This window comes from Photinus pyralis, unplaced genomic scaffold (genome assembly GCF_008802855.1).
Source record: "Photinus pyralis isolate 1611_PpyrPB1 unplaced genomic scaffold, Ppyr1.3 Ppyr1.4_LG6, whole genome shotgun sequence".
Taxonomy (NCBI): domain Eukaryota; kingdom Metazoa; phylum Arthropoda; class Insecta; order Coleoptera; family Lampyridae; genus Photinus; species Photinus pyralis.
This window is the reverse complement of record NW_022170663.1, coordinates 3852232-3868395: the sequence shown is the minus strand read 5'-3', so window position 1 is coordinate 3868395 and position 16164 is coordinate 3852232. Positions and strand designations below refer to the sequence as shown.

Genomic DNA, 16164 nt, shown 5'->3' with positions numbered 1-16164 from the left:
ATAATCGTTATCATTTTTTATTCAAAGGAAACATGGAGAAAGTGGTTTATTAAACAGGTTGTTTTCCAAACATTTTTAGAAAATAAAAGAATAAACGAAAATTTTGAGATATTTGAGACTTAATCAATCAATCAAAATTTACTAACGCCGAATCGCAAAAACTTTTTACAATAAATTGAATACAAAACAAAACCTGAAATGTATGTATTTTTTTTCCATTTCTTAAAATCATTTTCATCTATTTCTGTCCTCTTCCAGAAGTTCATTTCTGCTTTCCCTTAATCTTTTTACCATTTTACATGAAACCTCGCTATCATTTTCATATTTTTTCATACCTCCCTTAGGTATTTCTGCAACTACTCCCTTATCAGCTACTTGTACCTACTGTTTTTCCGTGAGCTCTCTATTTGCACTCTCTGTTGCTGTAATTGTGTGTCAATATCCTTGTTTGCCAATTCATCCTTTCCCCTATCTCTCTAGTCTGCCCACCTTGGCCCATCCTTTACAATTTCTTTCAGTGTATTTCTTTGTTCATACTCAATTCGTTTTGTGTTCATTTATCGACAAGCATTCTCTCACTTATTCCCATTATTGATATTATCCTTATTTCCTCAATTTTTGTTTTCTCCCCTAATATATACATAATTCGGTGTCTTTCTGTTTAGACCCAATACCCATCTGGAATACCTGTATTCCTTCAAGCTCATCCCATTCGTTTCACCCCCATATCTCTGTTCCGTACGTAAGCACCACTCCCACCATTGCACCGAAAAGACCTTTACAGACAATTACTCCTCCCTCCTATTCCCCACAGGTGTTCCATCACCACTTCACCCAGTTTTTCTTAGTTCCCTTATTTGTGCATTTACCCCATTATTAAGATGCGAGCTTTATAAGAAACTCGATGATGTCCGTCTGTCCGTGACCACGATAACTGTCAAACGCTTGTACCGATTTAGTACAAACTTTGCACAGTTGACCTATATGTCTATATTTAGGAAAATGGGTCAAATCCGATGACCTCGTAGTCGTAGGGTCACGCCTCTATGTCTCTGGCAAACGCTTGAACCTATTCGGAGCAAACTTTGCACCATCGGTTTTTTTTTTCAAATGAAAATATCGGAAAATACCTATTTTTAATTTCATATTTTTAGATAAAATACTGAGTATTTTTCATGTGCAATATCAAATCAATATATAATCTGAAGAGTACGTTTGTTTTAATTATATTATTATTTATTATATAATATTACTTCTGGAACGCAGAGTAGATAGTATATCGATTACATAACAATACCAACATAAATGAAGAAGACATATTAAAAAGCTTAAAAGCTCCCGCTCCACCCGCGAACTGCTGAGTCTGATGTCATGCAGATACGTCAAAACGGAAAAAATGTAGCTTCAAAAGGCAGGTTTAAACTGCACCAATCTGTGCATTAATTACGAGGGGTCCTCTGCAATAACATGACAAATCGAGAAAGATCTCTCAAATACCATTGGGGACGGATCATTCGACAGTGAAGTAGAACTCTCTCCCTGGTTAGTGAGACTATTGCAGAAAGTGGGGACAAGGGAAACAAAGGTATCTAACATTTCCTTCCCTAAAAAACGACATCCCGCACTTGGAGTAGAACTGCATCTGTCTGAAGTATTAGAGTGAAATGAAACCTGACGGATCTTGTGCGTGATGAGATAGGCACAGGCGCGCATCTATGGGTCAAAACGTCTTGTTCAGCAGTGGGATAAAGCTCTAGAAATGTGTACCAGTTTACTGCGGGTCGAGTTTCCTTTGACTACGCCTAGTAGTTAGTATAAATGTACGAGCTTCTGTTCAATATGTTTCTGTTTGAGGTGCTCTAGCGGGCTTTTTGAAAAAACACTTCCTTTCTGAGACACCACCCAAAAACTGAGAAAACTGACAAAATGTGCAAAAAAAAACAAAGTTCCGGGCAAAATTTTTGCCTGCAAAATTCAAATTCAACTTCAGCGACCCAAACAGCATAAAGGGTAAGAAAGTAAAAAAAGTATAGCAATCAAAAGATTAAAGTAAACATGGATGTTATGTAAAAACTAATTCTAAACCTGATTATATTGCACCTTTCTATGGATACACCTTTAATTTTATTGTACATCATAAATTTCATCTTCAAGATCACTTTTCCTGGTATTTAACGCATGATCTCGCGATGATACTTCTTAATAAACTACATCCAGGAATTTTAAAACTAACTATAAATTTCAATTTAAGATTCCGAAACATATCTCGATTAATTTTAAATTAACGCTTTTTCAGCACACGCAGCAATATCGATTTCCGTTCAGCCAATTTCCCCCATACTATATTCAAACATTATCATTTGAGGCATTACTGAAAGTGACAGCACGAAAATAAGGACCATGAAAAAACGATTGAAACTGATGAAACGAAACGTGATTTATCGGTGGATTATACGGTTATGTTTTGCAAACGTTTCAGAAAGTCAGTTTGTAAAAAAGTTGCGTTCGTTGTTAAACGTATTTAAACCATACCTAATATTAAAATTCTTCAGCTTATAGGCATTATTTATTGCTTCCTTTGGCTTAGAAAAGAGCATAGATAAATGTGCTGATAAAGAATAATTCACTTAAAAGAGCTAAGCATTTCTGCTTATTTACATAATACTTACATATGCTTTTAAAATTAAAAATATGTACTTATATAACTACTATTTCACGTCACACTATTCTCTAATAGATTAAGACGATCCATGAACTGAATCTCCGCTCTGGAATTTAGCCACCGCAAAACTGGAAAATGGAACTTGATGAGCGATCAATGGCTCGCCATATTGTAAATGCTAATTGGTATTAATTAAAAACATGAAGAAGCCTAAAAAGTGGCACTAAATGCAGTGACCGTATTAGATTATACAGCGAAAGCCTTTGAACTAATCGATTCCTTTACCTAAGTAGTTCATAATAACAGTAACATTCCTCGCAACGTGCCTAATAAAAAATAGGATGAGAACATGTGGGCACGGAAACCTTGCGATAAGAATCAGACATCTATTAGTGAGTTCTGGTACCTTTTTTTAATGAATCGTAAAAAACGGCTCCGAATTAAAATTTGACCAAAAAATTACTAATTAGACTAAACAGATCTAATCGACACACAGTTGGCTCCCTTATTGACATCAGCTGTAACTTTCTCTCGCGGGCAATATTTATTTTTGAAAAAATGTGTATCATTTACGGTACATTAGCGAACCACTAAATAAACATATTTTACTTCCACAAAACAATTCATCACTTAGAAAATTTGGCTCCCCCTCTCGTAAAAGTAACTGAGCCGAAACGCAGGAATAACGTGTGTGTGCCCTTAGTGATTTATAACGATTTAATATTTATTTTGATGGGTGAAATTTGGCGTTACTAACACTCGGTGGAGGGTACGGCCAGCTGCTAAATTATATTTAGTAGCATGTATAAAGAGAATATTTCTACGGGATTCTTACGCCCTTACGGTATAAGGTGGATAATCGTGCGGCGGAAAGATTTAATTTTGATGGCACTAAAGGTTTTTGTCCCCGAATAGGGTTTTTACTGCTTTTCTATATATACGATGGCAGTAAAGGAACTTATCCCCATTTCGATTATTTATTTAGTTTTGGGTAAATTCTATTATGTTACGTGTCATACGACCTTTACATGCGTTTTTATCGAGGTAGGTACACTTCACATTCACATTACCATTGCGTATACTAAGAGAGATCACAAAAGCTACTGTATTTAGTGGAAGAAAGTTTACGTTATTATAAAATAATTGTTTACTCTGAAATCACGTATTGTCATACGATAAAACATGTTTTAAAATATCGAATACGGCGATAGTGTCAGTTTTATTAATTATTTAACCGAATAGGCCTACTGTCCATTATTAATGTTTGATAAAAGCGAAGCATTATTTATTTATTGAATTAATTCGTGTGGTTTTCGGTACAATCACAACGTTTTGTAAGATACATCAATCACGATGTACGAGGGTATGTGCAACAATTTTTACGCATCAAACAACGTTGATTTTTACACGAATTTTGTCAAAGAATACTAATATATTGCGTGCACTATCAGAAGAAGAGTTTTCCTCACTAATTGATTATCGCTCGACCGTGACCTCGTGTTGCAAAATCGTTTTGTAATTGTTTATAATATTACCTATTGTTTATAAAATTAACTCATGCATTAAACAAGCCTGAACGTGTCATTTTTGGTTTGAGGTCTTGAAGATCTGAAACTGGTCCTGTTATTTTGAAAATTAGATACATTTTCTAATCTAATTTGATTATGTCCGTAGAATTTTAGGTGATTCGAAAAGATGGAGAGAGCCGCAGGACCTGAATAATAAATATGAAAGAAGAATTTTGAAGAAACGGAACAATTATAAGAACTCGAAAAACATTAAAAATCTATAAAGATCCCTGCGGGCGGCCCAGCGTGCTTGAAGGGTTTCAGTGAATTTGAAAAACTAAACGAATACTTTAAGAATTTAAAGAATCATAAAAATTGAGTGCACAATAGCAAGCAATTAACCATTCCTGGTATAAGTGGGAGATTGAGTATCTGCATGAGAATTACGCGGAGAGTTGTATTATATCTACCAAATAGGTAAATCTCCAAGGAGCGCAAGTGCTGATAAAGTCCTTAAATTTTGGAATAAACAAACAGTTCTTATAAGGAAATATGGGACATGGGAATTCATCTCTTGTAGTAGGTTGGCCAACATTTTCACGGCTCCTTTCCTTTTCCCGCCATATAAAATATTTAGGTAGAATTTCTTCACATGCTCTTCCATCTAGTAGAAAATTGCAGGGAGAAGTAATGCACGTTTACGATCTTCGCCTGCACTTTCAAAATCAGGCCTTTTGAGGAATTGAGGTCGTAAACCATCGATTCTTGGACTAGACACGGCTGAAAAAAAGTTGATGGTTTTGCGGATTTCTGAATCGGTGGAAGCAAAACGATCTAAAGAATGTGGAAAATTAAGATTGCGAGAAGGAACTGCATGTTTTGATATGAGACCTTGAAGAGTAATACCTCGAGTAATACAGTCGTTTGTGGCGATTGATTTGAGGATGCGAATAGCACCTTTGACATAAAAATCATATGTATTTTGGCTTCAACTCGACGAGCGAGTGAAAGTTGTAGGCTGAAGTTTCTATTCTTAGTATATATGATGGTCCCTGCGATGTTTTCTTTAATTATGGTGGTTAAATTTCTTGATGTTATGCCTTCAAATGCTGGAAGTGATTTGATTAATCAACGATGAGAATTTATCGGAGGGGTAATTTCTAGCTACTTTTAGAGTTCAATTCGAAAAACACTTCCAGGAAAAATGTAGTATAAAAACTCGTTATTTAAATGACACTACTTAGAAATTAAATATTTCCTCGCCAGTAATGTGCCATTTTCCTAACTTTTGTATAAATTCCTATAAGGAAATGACTGGAAAATTACAAGAAGGCTTCAAAGAACTTTTCTCAAAGAACCTCTGAGACGAAAAACGTTCTTAAGGTTTTTAAGATTTACAAAAACTTTGTCATTTGGAAATTATCGGTTGTTAATTAATAAATAATTAATTTTTGGGATTTTTCTAGATTAGATCAATAAGTATTTTCTGAGTTAATGATTTCATTCATATCCACAGAGGCGCTTTGTAAAAGATCTCATAAAAGAAAATTCGGTAGGACACGCGCTACCAAAATATGATGTGAGTTATTATTCAAACATTCAATGCGCAGCAATTATGCCAAAATTAATAAGCAAAAAATTCAATAATGTACCATTTGATTAACCTCATTTTTGCAAGCTCTAAAGAAAAAGGGTCGCTAACAATAATCAAATTCAATACGAACAATAGAAGTCATGTTAGTTCAATGTTAGACATTTATACAGCACAATTGGCAAAATTGCACGGCGTACATCTTTTGTAATTTTGCATCATTAATTATACACAGAATATTCAATATTCTAGCGAATAAGACCTAGGCGAGACTGAATGTTTTTTCGTAAAATTTTATTTTTAGTAAGGTTTTCTTTTGCATTTATATTAGATATTTGTATGTAAGTAGTTACCGCCATCCAGCACTTCACGTTTCTAAACAAAGTTAACGTGCAGACGGACAGACGGCAATACAACATCGAATCATTAACAAATTATAGAAAAATAAGGAAAAAACTTTGATACAGAACTCATACTTTGAGAAAATATTTTGTGTTGGTAGAAAAAATGGAAAATGTCTGCCAATGTGACAGATTTTAGGAGGAAACGAGGGAGGAAATCTCATTTGATCTGGATTGGGACAAAAATGGGCCAATAAATACAAAGTAACAGGGAAAAAAGAAGTCTTTTGGGGGAAATGTAATGAAATGTAAGGGAAAGAAAAATCAGTCCGACAAAATCTTATAAAAAAAGGCAGTTTTTAAAAGAGTTGCTATTTGCGTATAATGAAACATTTTAATGTAAGACAGCGGTGGCGATATTCGAGGTAAATTTTAAAGAACGGGGGATGTATGGCAGTTTGGACGAGATAGGATGAGCAATATTACCATTTAGTCCATTTATTTCCTTCTATATTATAAACTTATAAAATGGAGCACTATACATCAAACACAGGATGAGGAAATTCTCAAGAAATAGGGAAGGGAGGAAGGCATTGGACAAAACTTAGGGAAACTACAGCAAATTCTAGAAGAGTTTCACATGAAATCAGCGCAATTTTGAGAAAATACGTAATCTGAGGAAATGTACAGAAAATTTGGAACAATAGAGTCAATTTTTTTAAAGAAAAAGTACACTTATTTCGTATAATTGAAAAAATGATCCTGTATGGAAGTTTAGATGAATTCGGGAAAGCTATTGGATATATATGTATAAAAACGAGTATAAAAACGTTTTGGGAATGGAATGAGATTCTAGTGGATAAGAAAATACTATACGAATATAAAGGAATTTTGTGCACCTAATTAAGAAAAAAATTCAGAGTAGGTATACCTATGAGACAATTCCAGGAAAATGTTCGGATGGGAAAATAAAAAAGTGTTACGATTACTTATGTCGTATATAAATAATTTGGGGAAATTTAGGTCAACCCAAAAAAAGGATATAAAAAGAAAAGAGGAATGAAAACATTCTCTGATAATCGAAAAGACCAGGAATTGTCAGGGAATTTTATGAATATTTCCCCAGAATTTCCTCTAATTTCGCCCATTTCCTACATATGTCCCAGTTATTTCCTCAAAATTTCCTATACGAGACAAGAATTTCTCTCGCGTGATTCGTATTGTAATGTGCTTTTAAAGTAAAACCATTTGTTTTGATCGTGGTGTATAATACACCAAGGTTTTGATGTTTTGATTCAGTTAGAAAACATGCATATGGTGCACTCTGTCGTCTTTGCAAATCTTATTTTTGTGAAAATACTTCAACACAACTTTTTTATTTTTTTATTTAAACCTGCATCCACCTCTCGATTAATGCAGCGGAAATTTAGGTACAATTTGGTACATCTTGAAGCCATTTTGAACGAATATTCTCTGACGACTGCACAACTGGGTGTAGATGAGAGCACGAAAATTCACAAAACAAAACGTACTGTGAGAAATAGCAAGAAAGACTTCAACATGTGTCGAGGTAAAAATTTATGGCCGTCCGTGATAAGACGCGCCGCCAAAGGGGACGCTCCGCTCCTATGTCACCAGTCGTAAAATACTCGTAATAAACATGGAAAATATCTGACCGAGTGTCACAATTTCTTGTAACTTCAATGAAATTGAAATCGGTCAAATATTAAATTTTTAGGAAAAGGCCGATATTTTCGATCTTCAAACAAGCAATATCGACCGATCAAAAACGCCATATCGGTCGATCCCTAATCCTTACCGGAGAACTTCTGGCAATATGGGAAAGTGATCTTAAAAGAATCTTAGGGAGATAGAATACATGGTATATAGAAGATTATAAGACAATTTGGACGAAATAAAAGATTCTATGAAAATTAAAAGGAAATTAAATTTAAGGAAATTTATAAAATTAGAGACGCTCGAGTCAATATAAGAAATTACGAGAAAAATGCAAAATAAGCGCAAGATTGTGGGAAATTATGAAGATGTTCCAGGGAAACATAGAAGAAAATTTGGAAAAGAACATAGAGGATTGTTAAAGTATAACCCAAGACGCCTTGAGGAAGTTACTGGGAATTTTGGTGAATTTTTGAAGAGGGAATTATGTGTAACGATGAAATTATTAGGAAAATGATACAGATAGGTACTAACAGCAATAAATGGGTATGCAAAAATATGCATGTGTGCCACTACATCCACTATAGTGCTGTCTTAAGGCTAATTTTTTGGATTTTGTTTGCAATTGCTGATCTCTGCTGATATCAACACTTAAAAAATCAATAAAATTTCTACACATAGGCCCTGTTTTTAAGGAATTATTGTCAAAATTGGTTGTTTTTGTTAAGTAAGTATACGAAGTGGAGGTAGACTGAATATTTAAATCTTGGGATATTAAATCAAACCTTAAATAACGTCAATAAAATTCATTAACTTAAAACTCACTTTTTTGGGAAATAATTTTCAAATTTTGTCGTCTTAGGTATACGAAGTGGGGATGGACAAATTTAATTTAGGGGCTTTTGGATACTAAACATATCAAATCTTGTTAGTTTGGTAGGTAGGAGTTTCATAGCTCTGAACTACATGCATTAACTTCTACAATCTAGTTTATTTTATTTTAATGTGTGTATGTGAGTAATTTCGAAGACCTAAAGAACATATCATTTTCTTCAGGGAATAACCGAAATTATTCAGATACTTTGTATATTTGTTATTTTATACACAAGAGACAAGTAAGGACTATTAGTGTTGGTAAAAGCGCTTATTTATCTGCATATCTTTGAAAAATGAAGTCCGTACCTCTAAATTGGGTAGTACCGTCCATGTGCATATTTTTGCATATTTATAGATATGATGTATCGTTATTGCCAACTTCACTATAGTTTGTCTCACCTTGACTTTACAGTACAGGCTTGTATGGTCAACAACAATGCCAAAACATGTCATCACTCACCAGAATATGATTTGAAGAAAATCGGCGTACTTATTTGTAAACTCTCAAATCAAACAAATATTTTGCACGAGGAGTAAACCGCTGGTTCGAAACGTACATAGGTACCATTACTCGTACTCATATTACCACAAATTATTGCCAACTATTATCTATACTCCATATTATTCGTATAATACTACCTACTACAACTCAGTATTACTCGAGTAATGCACACTGTTACTCAGGTATTACTCGAGCAGTACACGATATTTCTCTGTATTGCTCGTGAATTTGAGTCTGTTAAATTAGAAAAACGTTGCGTATTTTACGGCTTAGTAAAATGATGTTTTAAAAGTGCGGAAATTTCGATCAGTTCCAAAGATATTCGAAAAAAACCAAAATTAACCATATTCGATCTTATTAAAAGATATCAAAAAACAAATAACACTGCTTCATAGGCACTTTTTAAGCTGGTGCCTTCAGGTTTTCACTGCGACCGACTATTCTTGTAACAAAACATTAAAATTGAAATTAAGATAATACTCAAACGGCAGCGATACCGTATATAAACACCGAAATTCACAAACGTTTGAGTATGAATTTTTATCGAGCTCCTAGCGAGTTTATAATTTTGCGATGTCTGTCCGCCCGGTTGTCTGCCCGTTAACACGAATGGACCGACTACGATGAACTTTTGCAGGCGGATTCTTTATCAAATTTGTAGATCGGAGTTCGTGAGTAGACAATGAAGGCCAAAAAATGAGGAAGCGGGAACGCCCTTTTGACACATCCGTTAGTTATGAACCGAATTGCATGAAATTCAAAATGAGCATAGCTTTAGCCATATAATATAAACGTAATGTCGACATATAGACATACTCAAGAGTTCGTTTGTTTAATTTATTACAAATTGAGTCGTTTTACTTAATCTATTTTTTTATTTTACTTTGCTCAGGTCTAGTAAGCTTAAAGTACCACTGTCGATAAGATCGATTGGTGCATACAAGATACATTTATTTTCTAACATAAGAACATTTCTAAAGTTTAGCACATAGAGCACATCAGTAAGTACAATAATCCTTAAGCGCTTAGCCTTTCTTAACTGAAACAGAAATAGAGGGACGCACATAATAAGTATTAGGCAATGTCAGTCGTGTTCGACATTCATAAAAACAAGTAAAAAGGTTTTCCCCCTTATCGCATTTTCTATGCATTAATCAGTACCTCTCCAAAGACCTTAGCTATATTCGATATGTTTCCTCACTAATACCATAACTATAAGGTACAGAGTTAAAACAGAACGAACTAAGTATTTTGAAAGCTGTAGGGGTAGTTGCGGTCTTCCAACACGAGTGAGAAAATGCGCTTCTCCTGCATTTTTCTGCTTAAACCAAATCAAACTATTACTCGGTATTAGATAGTCTACTAGTACTCGGAATTACTCAACTGGTAGATACTCGGCATTACTGTAGTATTACTCGGTATTACATTACCTGACTTTTGCGTGCTATTACGCCAACGATTACTCGTTTAACTCAAACCGTGTACACCAAATAACCCAGCGGCTTGCCCCTCGATTTTGCATTTTTCTAAGAGGTTTCATTAATTTTATGTTAACTTTGATGTAAAAACGGACAATGGGAAGCCTCCCGTACCATTCTCGAAATCCATAATGTTTCAGGAAGTCCACCTCAACTGTAAAGTGAAGTTGAGTAGGTATACAATCATCTATTTATTATGGTGAAATTATGCTTCACCAATTACTCGCACATTAAAGATTTAAAAAAGCGTCGAGTTTCTGTACAAAGAAAACTCTTACGCATGGAGGAGGATTGGAGTAATAAAAAAAAAAGGTTTTACATCACAAACACTCTTCTTATAGGCATGTAGAAGCTTTTTAAAAGAAAAAGAGAAAAGGCTGGAGATAAGTATTACATGATTTGGCCAAAGTAGTTACCTGATATCATTGTTTATTAAATTTTTGAATAATTGGAATTGTTCCCATATCTTTTGCATATTTGGTATTTTATACCTACATACCTATCTATAAGAGAAAAGGCCCGAGAAAAGGAAGAACTACCTACTAGTTGTTGGTTACGCTTTATTTGTTATTTCTGAAAAATGAAGCTTGTAGCTCGGCTTATACTTCTAAATTGGATTTACGGGTCCACGTGCATGTTTTTTTTGCATATTTATTGCTAACTTCACTGGAAATATGCAAAAACTATTCCTGGCCGATTATTTCTAACTTCACATGAGCGAATTTGGGGCAATTTGTGCCAATGTAAATTAAGTGAAATTGCGTGAGTATTTTGGGTAAGTATGAAAATCGTGGGAAACGTTGAGGAAGAGAAGATTCTGAATAACTTCAAGAAAATTCTGAAAGAATTGGATATTTCAACATTTAAATATTTTGAATTTGTCAATGTTTTAAGGAATGTTATTATTAATTTCTTTAATTTTTTAAGTAAAAAAATTGAAAAAATTCTCGAAATTCATGTTTTTCAGGAAATTAATTGAAAATGTGGGAAGGAGAAAGGAAACCACAAATGAAAAACCGAGGAAAAAACGGAATAGAAGAGTCACCATTCAGGGGAACATGGTTCAGCGACTTTAAGGTTTCAAGAGAAATTATAGTGTTCCTGTCTACCTCAGGTGACCACAATACTCATTACGAGTGGAGGTATTTAAAAATCGTCAACTTAACAGTAACATGAACCGAAATTCGCAAAGAGTACCAATTATTAAAATATGCCTTCTTGCCATTAGATTATATGGACGAATTTCCATTCGTAAACCCCACTAAAGATCCCCAAACAACATGAAATATTATAGCAGGCTAAAAACACATTCATAAACGAATGCAAAAAAGTTGCTTTGGACCGATGTGTCCGAATTTAATTTTTGGCTCCACACGTCGAGTTTCTGTACAAACAAATTGAAAAAATCTGTTAAGGATGAAGAAGAAATCAAAATTATTTACAATTTATTTAGACTCTTCAAAAGTAATGCTTCGGAAGACGTAACAAGACTTGGAAAAAAAATAAACCAGATACCAAACAAGTTGATAATCTCAAGAATGCTCAGATTAAGTATGTGTGTTACCAAAGGACGATTTTTGATTAACCCGAGGATTAACACAAAATTCGAGTTAAATTTGACCATTTGTTGTACCATTAAATGTTTAATATTCTATTTTTTTAAATTTGTATCAACAATTAAACATGGTTAGTTGAAAATTGTACAGCAAAAGCTGTTTTATAATTAATCATAAATTAATAATATAAAGGGAGGCACACCAATTAATCAGGAAAATAGAGATAGAAAGTTCTATTGGCCCGTAGGAAGGTTTCAACCAGTTAACATTTCTTGGCATGCTTGCCATGCTTTTTTTTGTCATCCACTGCGAATTTAACTGAGAAAGTTAAATGATTGGTACTTTTATTTTCCCAAAGGTTTTATGACTTTGAAACCGTCATATTTTTGAGTGTAATAGAAAATAGAGCACATCAGCGATACAATACCACTTGTTCCCCAAAGTAAGGAATGATGATTCAAAGATTGGTCCGTGAGTGGTCAAAATATTAACAATTGCTCATCAACCCTAATTTCTTGAACCAAATTACGTAAGTACTTCAAGGCCCAATATTGAGCCTAGGCGTTGTTTGGAATTGCCAATGTAACCATTTTCTCACGTTTTGTTAGAATTTGCGTTTCAGTTTATAAATAACCAGCGGATTTACACTACCAACGGTTTATTGCAACGGAAAATATGAGATGCGAGTGAACCAAAACATAATGCGGCCAAAACTAAAATTACTCCCAACATTACCAAATCAAGGACCAATTTCACAACGCGTGCTTTGTCACATCAACACATTCAATTTCGGTCACCTATACGCGCCATAATTTGCCAACAAATTCATTTGTTAACAATGCGTGTAAAATGTCACCGTTATTTTTAGTGTCGATCACCTTTTGCCGCACAAGCGTCTAATTGGTAAAAAAAGCCGAATATAAATCCTAAACGAGAAACTTGCACCTGCTTGTTTATTTTAGTAAACATAATTAGTAAGTGTTAAATGGCTCTTCTATTGGCGATAAACGAGTTGGCGATGGCGCGTATAATTTTCTAATGCCCGTTGAGTATTTATTGATTTTTAACAAAACGCACCGGAAACTATTGGATTACAATACCCTTGTGCGATTTCTTTACGTACTGCGAGTGTCATTTGTAATAACTCTACCTCTTTTTTTTAAATTTCCCAAAAAATTGTTGCTTCGATAACATCAAGTCAAAAAAGTCGCATTTTATATACAATGGCGCTAAATTTACGTGTAGCAAAAATCAAAGAGGAGAACAAAATTACATTGAAATGAACGAGGCTAAGGAATGGAATCAAAGGGGTTGAGAATAGAAAACGCGTGACTTGTCTTAAATTGTTGAATGCTCATTTGGAACAAAGAAACAAACTTGATTACCTAAGTTTTAAAATGGCGTTTTGGAGGAATTTTCCCGCATCTTACAAGAGAAATGGATTTCATTACAAATTTGAGTAAGTAGAGAAAGGAAGCGCGTTTCTAATATGAGCAATCGCTCACATTGCACCAAACCAATGTAAAACCTACATATAATATTCAGGATGCCAGTGACATAAAGCGGGTATTTCTTTTTCGTGAGTGACACTTTCTAGGTATGAACCCTTGTTAGGAACTTAATAGTTTTAGGTGCTTCAACCTACAAGTGACTCAAAACTTCGCGAATGTAAGGGTTAGTAGGTAAACCGGAAATGAAATTGTAAAGTTTTGTGAGGTATTTTGAGAATGTAACATAAGGGGATGCGTGTTAAGCCATTTCGGAGCGCGCAGGGTCATGTTGATAATACCTGGGTATTCGGCGATACTCGGAAGCCAAACTGGGACATGGTGTGTCCCAGTCACTGCTGCACTCACTGAGTCGTCGCCAAAGGAAGCATGTTTGGCTTCCAGCACGCACTGTACAAAACACTACACTCGCCGCCGCATGTCCACCACGTGACCGATCACGAATATCATGTAAAAATTCGGTAGCGTAATCTAATACAAGCCGCACCAGGTGATAATTGCGGTTGACCCAAGTGCTTCTTTCTGCCAACTCTGATTTTTGCAGGATCGGCCCAGTGGGTGGAGCGGAGTGGGGTAGTGGAAGGGGGGGATACTTTCCGCGGTCAGAGCGTCTCTAACAAACCCTGTTTTTGCCACCGACAGAACGCGACTACTGATGTCACGGAATTCTTTTAACGGCGACAAATTGTCGCGATCACACAACACAAGCGCAGTAGTCGCGGCGATCCGTAAAAAATCATCGCGCGAGTGGCGGGGCAGCTTTTCTCCGGGGACCTTTCTGCTCTTTCTGAGATACATTTTTGTGGCCTCCCCTCGGCGGACCGATTGATCCACCACCACTAAAAATTGCGCCCTACTTCTTTTTCTGATCCCCTCCCGGAGCGCATTTTTCCCCTCTTTGGGGCGAGCCGGCGGCGGATTGAAGAGCGCCTAGACGGAACCGCCTCGTACCGCCTTTTCATCTCGTCCAATCCGTGGCTCGTGATGGATCGACCGCGTGCAGACATCATCCCCGTGTGCAACCGCTGTTCGCACCTCTATACATGCAACGGTTTCTCCTGTAACACGTCGGTTACATTCTGGCGTGTATTTCACTTTTCTTAACTTCTCTCTGCCTTCCCCTTTACGCTCGTTCCGTTTAAATTCAAACTTACAAGATCCCCAATCGCTAAACTTTGTGTCTACATACATATTTCACTCTAACCGACCTCTCTCGCTACCGCCGACGACTACGACTACTAACTAGATCCGTTATTTTTTTTACAAATTCCCTTCGCTACTTACTACATGTTAGACTTATCCGTTTACAGCGTTAAATTTATTTCTAACTAATTGCAAACAGTAGCTATTAGATAATATAAATTATGCAAACTTTCATCCGAAGTAGGTAGGTACTATTTACATAAATTACATTTACTGACAATCCCGATTACTGTAACCACTGATTTTTAATTGCGGAAGAATTTGAATACACCGCCGCTCGACTTTCGTTCACTGCATTACATTTTGGCACATGGCATACATAACAAATCGATACCTACTTCTACTTACCTTTTTTTACGTTGCCACTACCTACGCTCCTTTTCATTCTATCAAGCCACGCGTAAAATTTGAATCTCTCTTCACTTTCACATTTGAAATTTATTGCAACTGCACACAGCAAATGTCTACTTAGATTAAAACATAGATAAGGAAATATATTCAACAAATATCTGATGTGCTGGGTAGTGAGTGTCAAAAATAATTACTAAAGTAATAATTTTTCAAATAGTGGTGTCAGAATATGAAGCGCCGTTTGTGGCATAATTATTATTTTTATATATTTTATATAATTTATATATTTTATATAATTTATATATTTTATATAATTTATATATTTTGTATAATTTATATATTTTATATAAGTCTGAATTTATTTAAAAATGGTCATTTATATATATTCAAACGTATTTTAAATATATACGAAAATATTTTTACATATATTCGAAATTAAGCTGAAATATATATATTCAAGTTCGTATTCAATTTATATATATTCAAAGAACAGAAATAAATATATTCAAGAAAAGAGGACGGTTAAAATCGAACTTGCGCGAAAATGCACGATCTGTTCGTGTTACGTTCCCGAGAATCGTGAGTCGCGACTGAATGTAGTATGAATATCTTCGTAAAAGTTTCATTCGCATGCGCAGTGCATGGATCGTTCTGGATGATTTTGACAATTTGAGACGTGCTGAAGCTGAATTCCATTTACCGGTTAACCAGAGCACAGAATTCTAAAAAGGGGTGAGATATAAAGCATTTTACCATTTAATAATGACTCCAGAGACGTGTAAAGGTCCCAACGGCTTCGTATAAAGACACTAGCAATTGCTGCAATTGCTCACTATATGAATTTGTCAATAAAACTAGTAGCACACGGCAATGCTCCTCTAAATCGTTACTGGATTGCGTTAAAAGACATA

At 35.1% G+C, this 16164-nt stretch overlaps 1 protein-coding gene across 1 annotated transcript in view; it reads right to left on the bottom strand.

The window, feature by feature from the left end:
• The window catches only part of LOC116174348 (homeobox protein caupolican-like), a 47399-nt gene extending 32927 nt beyond the window's left edge, over positions 1–14472 (bottom strand). Inside the window, exon 1 of the mRNA XM_031492256.1 lies at positions 13981–14472. Coding sequence (XP_031348116.1) covers positions 13981–14019 — 39 coding nt within the window. The 5' untranslated portion in view covers positions 14020–14472. The remainder of the gene's footprint in view (positions 1–13980) is intronic.
• Between the last annotated feature and the right edge of the window lie 1692 nt (positions 14473–16164).